At 41.1% G+C, this 14,207-nt stretch overlaps 1 protein-coding gene across 1 annotated transcript in view; it reads left to right on the forward strand.

The window, feature by feature from the left end:
* Positions 1-4,643: 4,643 nt before the first annotated feature.
* The window catches only part of inha (inhibin subunit alpha), a 46,643-nt gene continuing 37,079 nt past the window's right edge, over positions 4,644-14,207 (forward strand). Inside the window, exons 1-3 of the mRNA XM_051931267.1 lie at positions 4,644-4,836; positions 11,570-11,685; positions 12,059-12,293. Of these exons, the coding sequence (XP_051787227.1) occupies positions 4,644-4,836; positions 11,570-11,685; positions 12,059-12,293 (544 nt within the window). The remainder of the gene's footprint in view (positions 4,837-11,569; positions 11,686-12,058; positions 12,294-14,207) is intronic.

Raw genomic sequence — 14,207 nt, forward strand, 5'->3', positions numbered from 1 at the left:
AAGAATTATGTTTCTAGACTTCTCTAGCGCCTTCAGCACAATCCAACCTCTGCTCCTTAGGAACAAGCTGACAGAGATGGGAGTAGATTCATACTTGGTGGCTTGGATCGTGGACTATCTTACAGACAGACCTCAGTATGTGTGTCTCGGGAACTGCACGTCTGACATTGTGGTCAGCAACACAGGAGCGCCACAGGGGACTGTACTTTCTCCGGTCCTGTTCAGCCTATATACATCGGACTTCCAATACAACTCGGAGTCCTGCCACGTGCAAAAGTTCGCTGACGACACTGCTATCATGGGCTGCATCAGGAGTGGGCAGGAGGAGGAGTATAGGAACCTAATCAAGGACTTTGTTAAATGGTGTGACTCAAACCACCTACACCTGAACACCAGCAAAACCAAGGAGCTGGTGGTAGATTTTAGGAGGCCCAAACCCCTCATGGACCCTGTGATCATCAGAGGTGACTGTGTACAGAGGGTGCAGACCTATAAATACCTGGGAGTGCAACTGGATGATACAGTAAATTAGACTGGACTGCCAATACTGATGCTCTGTGTAAGAAAGGACAGAGCCGGTTATACTTCCTTAGAAGGCTGGCGTCCTTCAACATCTGCAATAAGATGCTGCAGGTGTTCTATCAGACGGTTGTGGCGAGCGCCCTCTTCTACGCAGTGGTGTGCTGGGGAGGCAGCATAAAGAAGAAGGATGCTTCACGCCTGGACAAACTGGTGAGGAAGGCAGGCTCTATTGTTGGCATGGAGCTGGACAGCTTCACATCTGTGGCAGAGTGACGGGCACTGAGCAGGCTCCTGTCAATAATGGAGAATCCACTGCATCCACTAAACAATGCCATCTCCAGACAGAGGAGCAGCTTCAGCGACAGATTGCTGTCACTGTCCTGCTCCACTGACAGACTGAGGAGATCGTTCCTCCCCCAAACTATGCGACTCTTCAATTCTACCCGTGGTCGGGGGGGGGGGGGGGGGGGGGGTCGGGGGGGGGTGTAAACGTTAACATTATTCAAAGTTATTGTCTGTTTTTACTTGCATTTTTATTACTCTTTAATTTAATTTTTTTTTTTGTATCAGTATGCTGCTGCTGGAGTATGTGAATTTCCCCTTGGGATTAATAAAGTATCTATCTATCTATCTATCTATCTATCTATCTATCTATCTATCTATCTATCTGTCTGTCTGTCTGTCTGTCTGTCTGTCTGTCTGTCTGTCTGTCTGTCTGTCTGTCTCTCTCTTATCAAAAACTCACCATTCCCATTGTAAAACATGTTGGTGGTGACATCTTGTTGTGGAGGAGCTTCTCTGTAGAAGGCCCTGGAAAACTTGTGAGATTAGAGGGTAAAATGAATGCAGGATAATACACAGAAATCCTGGAGGAAAACCTGAGGCATCTGCAAGAAATGTTTGCCTTGGAAAAAGACTTGTTTTTTAGCAAGACAACTCTGATGACTGCACAAGGCAGCAGCACATTTATGTAGGATGGAATGAGAAGGAATGTAATAATAATAATAGCCATAATGAGCCAAAGTCAAAACAGGGAGCATGTAATTAAAACAAACAATGGCCAGGATGTGAGACAAAATCATAAATCAAGATGTAGTCCAGCGGTTCTCAAACTGTGGGGTGCACCCCCTAACAAAAAAGGGGGCGTGAATATTGCCATACGTCGTGTAATTTCGCTATTCATAGGGAAATTTTAAACTTGCAGCGGTGTATTGGCAGCAAAAAATATAGGAATAAATTTTATTAAGGTTTCAAAAAAACGTTAGGGGGGCACGATTAAAACTGTTATGAAAACTTGGGTCGCAAATACTTAAAGGTTGAGAAACGCTGATGTAGTGAGAGTAAAAGAACAGAATATTTCACGTAGAATAAGCCAAAATACAAGAAGTAAAACAAGTCAAGGAACAGGAAGCAATTCATAGCTGGGGATACCTTTGATAACAATGACACTAGAATTTTGAATTAGTCACAAATTTGGATGATTAAAGAGTGTATAACCCTGACCTTTATACATTTATTACGCCATGCGTTGCACACTCCAGGACATTTTGCCTAGCAACCACCTGGCAACCCTGCTTTAGATTAAGACCCTAAAGTTTCATTGTACCCTGACAATTTTAAGCAATAATGGACCCAATCTTATTTATTCTGATTAGTTCTTCAATTTTGATTTTATGCAAGTCTTATACCCCCCTCTTCCTCATTCAGTGTGACAGATATGAGGTGCCACTGAGCCCCAAACCCTGGACACAACCAACACAAATATAGTTACACATTCAAAAAGAGATTTTAAGTATAAAAATACCTCACAAAGGTTTTTACAATGTGTGAACAAGCACACTTATAAGCAGTGTCTTCTTCCTCCTCTTCTTTCTCCATCTACCTCCCTCCACGGAGTTTTGCCATCCTTCCTTTGTTCCTTCCTACTAACTCTGACTCTACTGGACTTTTACGTTGGGAGTACTTCTGGTGGCCAATGGAAGCAGTCAAATGGATGCCCAAAAAACAGGGAACATGAATCCTCCCAGCACACCCTGGCAGCATCCATGGGATGCAGCCGAGTTGACTCATTGAGCTACAACTCCCATCATGCCCTGTAGGTATCCACATGGTTACCGAGGTCCTGGGATGCTGCCATCTATTGGATTGGGGGTAAACATATTCCGAAACTGGAGCCATCCCCCACTGCGCCTTTGTTTTGTTCTCCCATCCAGGTAAGGGCATCCTAATGGGATGCCACTCTGTTGCTGTCCTTCTTACTCCTGCTTCCCTTCTCGACAAGGGTGCCCCTTTTGTCTTGCGCAGGATGTCAGATAATCCTGCCTGGCACTTACAATGTGTTTAATCCACTTTTCCCATAGAAACAGAATTTTTGATCAATGTGTTTACATCAAAAATCCTGATGAGCAGCTCTTGTTGCATAACCTTGATTTGTTACGTTTATCAGTGTGATTCATTTCTGTTTTACTGAGTTTTTACATTAATGTGCATAAATGTTTTATCATTTACTATTAGCTTTGTAAATATTTTTAAGTGCTCTTTCAATAAAGAACAAAATTAATGAAATATGATTGCGAGTGTGGGTGTGTTCATAAGGGGTGCCTGCAGTGGGCTGGCGCTCTGTTCCTGCGTTTTCAATGAATGAAGTACCATTGACTTTGACCCCAAGCACCCCTGATTTCAGTTAAGTGGGTTTGAGAATGTTATGTTTTGGATGTCTTTTAACATTAAAAGCAACATTGTATTTCAAGTGGTCCAGTAATAAGTTTGATGTACCAATGAATTAAACTGGTGAATGACTTTATATTGCTGTTCTGTTTTTATTTTCCTATGTTCTTACTTATCAGCAACAATTAGTTTGCTTTTCTGTAACTTAGTAATTTGTCCCCAGAGTCTAAATTAGAAATGTGTCCTTGTTAATTGTCTAATTTTGGCACAGCTCAGGACACTTCAACAGAAGTGCAGCTTCACAACCCACTGATCTCAGAAATCAAAAAATTAGGTGGCCTCTCACTATACCTCATATTTAAGTGTAGTCACAATAATTTGCTGTAGCTCATTAAGTACAGTAATTAAAATTTCCTCATTTTGCTTCAGTGCATGGTGTCACATACGTGCGAGTAGGAGGCAGCTAAAGGGCTTAAGTAACAGTAATACCACATCCGACCAGGGTGTGGCGGGGTGCACCGACTGTCTTTCAGTTCAGTTCCCTGCAGACCTTCTCCAAGAAATCCTGCCAGTTTCCGGCACCTCAGAAGATGTCACTTACAGTTCTGGGGCCTTCGATGATGTCACTTTCCGGTGCAGAAGATGTCACTTCTGGGTCCGGACTCTTCAATGACACCACTTCTGGGTCTGGGCCCTTTGATGATGTCACTTCTCGTACAGATGACGTCACTTCCAGTTCCGGCCCCTTCAATGACGTTACTTCCCATATGGACCTTTAAAGCCGCCATCTTAACCTCAATGAGTCAGTTCTATCTTGGACTCAGTCGAAGGAATAACTCTGTTCTACTCTTAAAGCCTTTTGAAGCCAGGGAAATTATACGGTGGCTGCCCCAAACCTTTTTCACAATGTCTGGTCTCAGTTATTATCACAGTGGCATAGCCGACAGGATTTCATCCCAGAAGAAACCGGGAAGGGACCAAAACATGAACAAGGTAGGAAAGTATCGGGGCCGAGTTTCTGGGTGGGAAGTTCATCCAGTGGTCAGGAAAGACACGGTGCAGGCTCTGCTCCTTAAGTATAACCCCGGGCTAAAATCTTACCAGAAGGAGAGTGTAGAGGAGACATACAGACGTAGGATGGTTTCTGGGGGAGAAACGAAAAGGGCTTATTATGTTTTCTCGGAAGAGAGAGCTGAGCCACCCATTGGGACTAAGGACCCAGATAAAATGGGTTATCCCCAGACCAGCAGGCAAGGGGAATAAAAACCTGGAGGTTCAATCCTAAGGAATCCATTTGGGACCAAGATATGGCCCTCTGGGAGCAGGTGGCATTATGGTTACAACCATTTGAATTAACTCCCTGCCAGATAGTGCAGCAAGTAGCTTGCTTTTTTTTTTTTTTGTAACGGCTTCCGCAACACTTTGCCCAGCCGGTCTGGGGAGATTTCCATTCCATGGAAGAGCTATTACAGCGTGAGAAAAGACCTAAGCCAGCCTCAAAATCTGGGAGAGCAAAATGGTCCTCTAGTGGATTCCCTAGAGATTATGTCCTACACCATAAGTCTCTTCCGTATAAACTGGAGCCTGTTCCAAAATCCCCGGGCCGCTTGGCAGATAACCTATCCGGCAGGTGGAAGGGGGAGGACGGTTTGTGTGCCCTTACTAATCCCCTGTCGGTTTCTCATAAGGGAAAGGTGGTCATAAATGGTTACAAACTCGAAGCGTTGTTTGTCTCCGGCAGCAACATTTCCATTGTTTATGGCTAATATTTCTTATTGCGACAGTGGATGAAAGTAAAGTCCAGCATTAAATGTATTCACGGAGAAGTCCGTAAATATAAATCCACCCTAGTTTTCATTTCTCAGGGTGGATCTCTAAAAAAATTCCCCATGGTGGTCCTCCCTAATCCACCTTTTCCAGTGATTCTGGGGTGGGACTGGTCTGATAATAAATGTGGTGAGCTATTGACTACCCCGATCCACACTTGGGCCTAGTTATAGAGGAGGAAGACTCATCTCAAGCTGTCTCCACGCCATGTATTCAGCCAGCAGGAAGAGGTATGGAAGCCCAAGAAGAGGACGGAGAGACTCCGGGACCTTCACAGATTTAACAAAGAAAAGAGATCCTAACAATGTGGTATGGAATGATAAGACGAAAGCTGCATTCTGTGACTTAAAACAGGCTCTAACTTCTGCATCGGTATTAATAGCTCCTAATTTTTCTCTCCATTTCATTCTCTAAACAAATGCTTCGGACACAGGCCTGGGTGCCGTGTTGAGCCAAAGCGTCAATGGTGATGAACACCCCATCGTGTACCTGAACTGGAAACTGCTGGATCGGGAGACCAGGTATGCGGCAGTGGAAAGGGAAGCCCTGGTGATTAAATGGGCGATTACGCAGTTTAGGTACTACCTCTTGGGCTGACAGTTCACTCTAGTTCATGCTCCTTTACAGTGGATGGCCCTTCACAAAGAGTCGAATTCACGGGTCACTAGGTGGTTTCTTGACCTTCAACCTTATAAGTTTTCACTCATCGTAAGGGCTCTCTCTATGCCAATGCCAATGGACTCTCTCGTGCCCATGACCTCTCGGTTCAAGTCGCCTAACCCAGTGGGTCTGGGCTAAGGGTGGGGGCCTTGTCACACATGTGCGAGTAGGAGGCAGCTAAAGGGCTTAAGTAACAGGTGCACTGACTGTCTTTTTCAGTTCCCTGCAGACCTTCCCTGAGAAATCCTGCCTGTTTCCGGTGCCTCAGAAGATCTCACGTGTGGGTCCGGGTGCTTCAATGACATCTATCTATCTATCTCTTCCGGGTCCGGGCCCTTCAATGACGTCACTTCCCATACAGGCCTTTAAAGCCGCCATCTTAACATCAATGAGTCAGTTCTATCTTGGACTCAGTCGAAGGAATAACTCTGTTCTACTGTAAAAGCCTTTTGCAGCCAGGGAGATTATATGGGTGGCTGCCCCAAACCTTTTTCACAATATCTGGTTTCAATTATTATCACAATGGTATCACAGTTATGTACTTTTCTTTGCATATACTACATGCTACCTAATGCAAAGAGAAACTGCACATAAATTTGACGCATGCCATAAGCCTTCTGTGTTCTCTTTCAGTAGCCTTAAACAGACATGAACTCTAATGTGTGCACACACATTTTAACCCTACATGTGCACTCAAAGTGCTGGAGTCAACCATCTTTACTGTGAGAGTTGGACTGGCATCCTGGCTGGGATGGAGGATGATTTCTTACCAGGCCAGGAAGACATACTAGAAGGACGGCAGGAATGGAGACTTAAAACGGCTGGAACACCTAACAGTCGTCATCCCAAATGGGTCAAAAGAATAATGGATGGACTGAGTGCACATGGGTGCCAGGAGCAGTTCATTACCCCACAGGGCATGTAGGGTTGAACCCAGTTAGGACATGTAGGTTGCCATGGGAATTGTAGTCCAGAATCGCATCCCTGTCAGAGTCCTTGGGTGCTGCCAGAGGGAAGACTGTCGCTGGTTTCCACATGACTCAGAAGTGCTTTGAACAACCTATGTTGTGACACCAGAAGCAGTCCCAGGTCCAGTTTAAAAGAAGCCTGCAGCCTAACCTTAGGGATTCAGAGTCAGGAGGCGGGTGGGTGACACTAACTTGGAGGAAGGATGGAGGGAAGAAATTGCTTGTTTAATTCTAGTGTTAATTGTGTCTGGTGATTATTTGGAATGTGTTGGTAACAAATAAATACCCTTGATTTAAACCAGAAATTGTGATGGGTGACATTGTGTCTGTGGTTTGGGGTTCAGTGGCACCACCTTGAGTTTACAGGGTTCATAGAATTTTAATTAAATGTTTTAATCCATGCACAGTAGCTTTTACAATTTAATACAAGTGTATATTTAACACTAGAATTACCAAAGCCTACGAATAAACGTATAAATCCAGCCCACCTTAAATCCCTTTGCACCTCTCCATTAGCGTCTTTTGTCTTGTAAATGTGCCAATCAAGACAAGCAGCAAGCAGCCTACTATTCCATCCTCTCACCACCTGCTGAAGGGGAACAAAGTTCTTCCAGTTCCAGCCTTGATTATCTGGGAGTGAAGTGCTGGAGTTTTAGAATGGAAATAGATTGTTATTTGGAACACATGCATTTCATGTGTGTTCCATTTCTACAATAATCTGTGTAAACACATCGTTAAAACAGAAACATTTTCATATTTTAGTAATAAATGACAAAATGTAGACATAAACTATGTAATATGTGTAGCTGGAAGTCCAAAGATCAAATAAACACTTTCACAAAAAGTGGTGCAGTGATAAGAATTGCTGATTTGTAATCAAGAGTCCCCCGGTTCGATCCTGACTGCCTTGTATATTTACCGTTTTGAGTAGTGAGCTGCTCTTATTATTAACATTATACAATAAAAACATACATTTGATTGCATCTGTAACAGCCGCTGTAAATTTACAGTACTTGTAAAAGTTCACGTTTTTTTTTCACTTTTATTCTCTCACTCACGATCACGATACATACTACCCATGCCCCCTCACCCATGGGATCTGACGCTGTTAGTTTTTATTTGAAACTGGGAATAACTGTAGATGTGAGTGGTGTTTTGAGACAATGGAACTGGAAATTCTCTGATCTGGATGGATAACAGCTGACACACAAACGCTGGTCTGCCTTCTTCCTATCTCATTGTCACCTGAATTTTTGTATTCAATTTTATTGAGTGTTCCTGCTCATGCTGAATTAGTATGCACCTTATGGTCCATATGTCAAAGCCGCACTGACAAAAAACAGAGACATTGGTATATATGATATTTGGAATTATTCATTTTATGACCTGTATAGTACATTTCGGAAAACATTGTGGCACTGATGCAACATTATTCATATTATTCATATTCATTTACATGCCTTCTTGTGGTTGTAATCAGTGACAGCGTGTTTTTGTATTTTTTGTTCTGATCTTGCCCAGTCTCCACATGTTGCTGTATGGTGGTTTTCTTTTGTACTCCGGGACATGCAGAGGAAAGAATAGTACAGAGAGGTCAGTTCCGCACTATATACAATCATCAAATTCAAATGTTAACAGTTCCCACACACCCAAGCACCGTCCTTCCTACATTTATGACATGTGTTACCTGTTGCAATGTACACACTTCTCTCTATCTATGCTGTCATTCCTATTACTGACACTGACTGAGTTTGCTTTCCTGTGGGAAGGAAAAAAAAAACAAGACAGAGACAGTTGAAGAAGGCTTTACCCGACATTACTCAGTCGGATGGCATTGTATCATACCTTAGACTAATTGTAGCTCATCAAATGTGACATCCCCTAACTCATTCTGCCTTTGTAATACTGTGGAAAATTGAATAACTACCTGGCCTTGTGCCATTTTGAAAGTACCTAAGATACAATTCTGCATGGTGGGTCACTACATGAATGAAAAATCTCACAATTCTGTTTTCTTATCCTTAGTTCAATTGTTCTGAGTATTTTATGGCTTGATATATTTTGGTCCTTTGATTTTTGAAAATTACCCATCCATCCACTTTTGAATGTGCTTCTTCTATAAAAGATTTGTTATGAAATGGAGGCTATCTTGATAGTACCATCACAATGTTCAGTCATCTCATTTGACGGATTTAGAATTTGTCCTGCCTGATTTATTTGATTTTTTGTCTTAATAGATTTTTTTATAATCATATTCTCTTTTTTTAATGTGTCTTTGGTGGCCTAATTGTTTATATTTTATCAATGGTGATATCTTAATTTAATTTATTGTCTTTATTTTGTTTTTTTTTATGAACACCTTTTTATTATAATAGTAATGTCTATTCATTTTTTTAAATTTTTTTTTGGCTCACAAGTGCTTTTCTTTTTCCTAATTGTAATTCATTCAAAACATTAAAGTACATGGCAGCATCCAGCAATTATACCTATTATCCCCTGTGTATTGTATTCTGAAATAAGTGCCAGGGTACTATTGTCTATATCCTTCTTTTTCCATAATTTTTGTTTTATTTCATTATTGTCTCCTGATCACTTTGTTGATTTCTATGCCTTGTCTTTTTTATTAATTAAGTACTGTCATTCAGGGTGGACTCACTTGAACTAAAAAGTCTTTTTGAATCAGAAATCAACAGAATAGTTTCCAGCAATGAGATTAAATTGGAATTCTTTAGATTTTTCTGACTTCACTCTTTGCCTCATTTGTCAATTAAGTATTTGTATGGTTAAACTTCTTTTTATCAGCGCATCTCCCCATCATATTTCTTTGCCATGCAGAATTCATTTCAGAACTGGCCTTACAGTGTCAAGACATACTCATTCATTCATCAATAGTCTTTTTCTTTTAACCATACTTAATTCTAATTTATGGGTATGTGGGGGTCTGTCCCAAGAGCCTCTGAAAGGGGAGCAAATGCATTTTACAGCATCAAGGGTACTGCCTACATTAAACGTACGTGTGCAGTAAATGTAAAGTTCCTGTCATTATGCTGGGTCTTTCTTATGAGTAATAATAATTAAAGGAGCAGATTATTGTTTCACAAAAGATCTATTTCAATCAAAAAATGGTGATAATGTTAATTAGCCCAGAAATATAAAAACATATTGTATATACAATAAATGTGAGAATGTACAAAGATGTAAATCAAAATGTTACAAATAATAAATTCTTGTGGGTTAAAGGCCCACCCGCATCCTAGGAGAGGTGATTCCAATAATTGATTATTATGACGTGAACATTTTTGGATTTAAACTTGACTCGTATAATGGTTCCGAAGTGAATGAGTTAAATGATTTGGGGTGCTTTCTTTAAATGCACACCCTAGTGAAGCCAGCAGTTTGCCCAATCCATCTGTCATTTGTATTTATCAGGGTTGATGTAGGATGCTCTCTAAGTTGTGCTTTAGGTCATTTTTATTATCATCTTTTTCTATCCATTCCTGATTCTTATTTTCCTTGCATGATTAATTGCTTCCCCCCCTTCTTTCACAGTGCCCTTTATTGACTGCTGTATACTTCTTGTATATTTCTTTGTGTACCGTGTGCCTCAACAAGGTGGTCCTTTGTTTACCCTTTTTGCCCTTGTTTTCATTATAATCATGGCTTACTGGTGATCAACGTTAGATGGCATCTTTATTAACTTTAATAGTCTTCAAGATGTTGTTAGCTTTTCATTTTGTGCTAATCAGTGATGTACTGTACATCTTTACACAAGGTAATTATCCTTTTTATCTGTTATTCTTTTGTTTGAATATGTTTATGCTGTATCTATTAGCTTTGATCATTGCCATTATATGCATTATCTTTTTCATCCATCCATCCATCCATTTTCCAACCCGCTGAATCCGAACACAGGGTCACGGGGGTCTGCTGGAGCCAATCCCAGCCAACACAGGGCACAAGGCAGGAAACAATCCTGGGCAGGGTGCCAACCCACCGCAGGACACACACAAACACACCCACACACCAAGCACACACTAGGGCCAATTTAGAATCGCCAATCCACCTAACCTGCATGTCTTTGGACTGTGGGAGGAAACCGGAGCGCCCGGAGGAAACCCACGCAGACACGGGGAGAACATGCAAACTCCACGCAGGGAGGACCCGGGAATCGAACCCAGGTCCCCAGATCTCCCAACTGCGAGGCAGCAGCGCTACCCACTGCGCCACCGTGCCGCCCGCATTATCTTTTTTGTATACGTTATTCAGCAAATATCGGTGGGTTGTATATGTTTTATTCCCAGCTGCTGGACTTGGCTTTGAAGAAAGGATGATTTCCCAAAATGCATCAGCCAGATTGCTCAGTATTGCTAATTAGATGGAGCTCATTTTACTGTCTGGATACCACATTTCAATCTTGAGACACATGGATATTGGCTTATTGGGCCTTTAGCCCGGAGAATTTATTATTTGTAACATTTTGATTTACATCTATCACTACCAATTTACATTTACATCAAACTACCAATGTTCTCACATTTGGTGTTTGTGCATATTATTATATTTCTGAGCTAATTAACACTATCACCATTTTTTGGTTGAAATACATAGATCTTTTGTGAAATATTAACATGCTCCTTTAATTATTATTATTAAGTCACACCGCAGGTTACATATTATATGAAAGGGAAGCGATTCCTTTGTCTTTCTTATGAGTGTCTTGAAAGCCTTTAGAACATTTATCTGGTTTACCAAACTGAGACTAATGTTGTGCTAAAGTTACAAGTAGAAAAGCATTTCCATGAAATCCTGACCACTGTCTGAACATATTCATCAAAGGACCTTCAGCATACACTGGCAATATGGAAAGATATGGGACAGGAACATTGTACTGATATCTTTGTTTTTCCATTTTATTTGTATTACAGCTTTGCTGGGCACAGATAGGATTCAGGCAACCCAGACAGCTGCGTCACAAGCAGTGTGGGCAGCACCCAAATATCTTCAAAACGTTGGACAGCATTGTTCAGATAAGGAACCATTTGTATTGATAATAAACCAAATGTTTTTAAGACATCCCAAATCATCATGATAGAAAACCACATCAAACTTCTGGGGTCACTGACGTCTGTGAAGTTGGAGCTCAGATTACCAAAGCCTTGAAACAAAGCAGTGATTGGTAAACTGTGAGTAAGTAAAAATCTGACAAAATATACTGTAGATTAGAAGCACAGTTAATTTTAAAAAAGCAAGCAAATGAATTAGGATTCAACAAAGAGGGTCTTAATTTGGATATCAGAGGTATTCTGGCTAACACTTTAATCATTTGGAAAGCTTTGCTGCAAAAGCGTATTCGAAACACACAATTTTTTTTCATGATGTGGTTTACTGCAACTCTTCTGCTTGTTACTGTTCAGAGCCCACTGAGAACCAATGCTTGTGAGGATACAGACTTGTCTAGGAATGCAGTCCTTCATTTCTTCAAGGAGGAAGTGCTGGATAGCCTGGGGTTGACGGAGCCACCCATTAAACAACCCAGTCAAAGAGAATATCCAGGGCACCCGGCTTATAAACGAGTGCGACGGGATACCAAGGCAGAAGAGAGAAGCCTGCAGATGGACACCTCGCAAGTCATTCTGCTCCCCAGCACAGGTGAGGAGGAATTTAAAAATTCAAGCAAAACCAAAGGCCTTACACTCTTGCTTGTAGAGAGTCTTTGAACCTGGCATGTGAAATTAAAAAAAAATATTATTATTATATAGCGTGAGGTTTGCACATTGTTTTCTTTGTCTTTGTTCTTGTGGGCTTTCCTCCCACATCCCCATAAAGTTTAATAGGAGCCTCTAAATATGTCCTTTGTGGCGGTGTGTGAGTAGAAACTGTGATGGACTGGGCCTCCAGCCTTGTGCCAACTGCTGCTGGGATTGGCTAATCATGCATAAGAATGGTAAAAGATAGATAGATAGATAGATAGATAGATAGATAGATAGATAGATAGATAGATAGATAGATAGATAGATAGATAGATAGATAGATAGATAGATAGATACTTTATTAATCCTAAGGGGAAATTCACATACTCCAGCAGCAATATAATATAATATAATATAATATAATATAATATAATATAATATAATATAATATAATATAATATAATATAATATAATATAATATAGGGGGGAACAGTGGAGCTTCACTGCTCCATGGAAATAATTTCAATGTTGAATAAATTTTGATAATTATTTAATTATATAATGCTTATAAAAAGTATTCACCAAATGGAAGTTTACAAATGTTATTGCTATACAACATTGAATCACAGTGGACTTAATTTGTTTTCTTTTGATATTGATTAATAAAAAAAGACTATTGTCAAAAGGGAAAACAGATTTCTGCAAAGTAGTGTAAATTAATTACAAATACAAAATACAAAATAATTCACATATATATATTGTGATGGACGACCGGCTATGGACTCCGGTCGCCACCCCCAGGCCGCTAGGAGGAGCCCTCTGGGCAGCATATTCGTGCCCCGAGTTCCAGCAGGGCCTCATGGACTTTGTAGTGTTGTGACACAGCCCTCCTGGATACCTTGGGGGCCTCCAGGAGTCGCTGTAGGGGGGCTAGTGGGCTCTTGCATGCCCTATAACCTGGGAGTGCGTGTCAGTCATGTGACTGGAGGAAGCGACGTGCTCCCGGGATGAAGAAGAGGACTGTTTGCCCTGACCCGGAAGGAAATGGACTTGTGGGTTGTGCTTAGAACCACTTCCGGGTCATGAGCTATAAAAGGACTATGGGTAAGCCCAGACATTTGAGCTGAGCTGGGAGGTAGGAGGGCGAAGTGTCTGGGAATGGAGGATTGTGTTTATAGAGAGAGAATTATTGTAGTATATGAGTGGGGTGTGTGGAGTGCTTTGTGCACTGTATAATAATAAAAATAATAGTTATTGTACTTTCACCTGGTCTCAAGAGTGGTACCTGAGGGTTCAAGAGGTGGACAAACGCTACATCTGCTACTATATATATATATATATATATATATATATATATATATATATATATATATATATATATATATATATATATATACACATATATCTAAATACATCTATATATATATAAAATCCCTATGTGCGTCCAGGTGTCCGTGTGTGGGTGTCTTCTGGTGAAGTGCGCATGTGCGGGGCATGGTGCTATGCACGATATTACTGTCAGAGAAAGTTAGAGGCGTTTTACGGAAATACAAACCAGTATTACTGCAAGAGGAAATTAAAGGTACACAATACAGTGACACATATTACAGCCACATACAAGCCAGTATTACTGTCAGAGGAGATTAAAGGCATATTACCGACGCACACGCCTGTATTACCGCCAGAGAAAATTAAAGGTATATTATGGACGTACGGACGTATATTACGGACGTACAAGCCAGCGGATGTACAAGACGGTATCCTTCAATAAGGGTGCACACAAAAAGGCAAGCCTCAAAAGGACGACCTCAATTGGGCGCAGTGAATAAAGACGCACGTAAATAAAGATCTGCGCCTGTTGCTCTTCACATAT

Source organism: Erpetoichthys calabaricus, chromosome 8, assembly GCF_900747795.2.
Source record: "Erpetoichthys calabaricus chromosome 8, fErpCal1.3, whole genome shotgun sequence".
Lineage (NCBI taxonomy): Eukaryota > Metazoa > Chordata > Cladistia > Polypteriformes > Polypteridae > Erpetoichthys > Erpetoichthys calabaricus.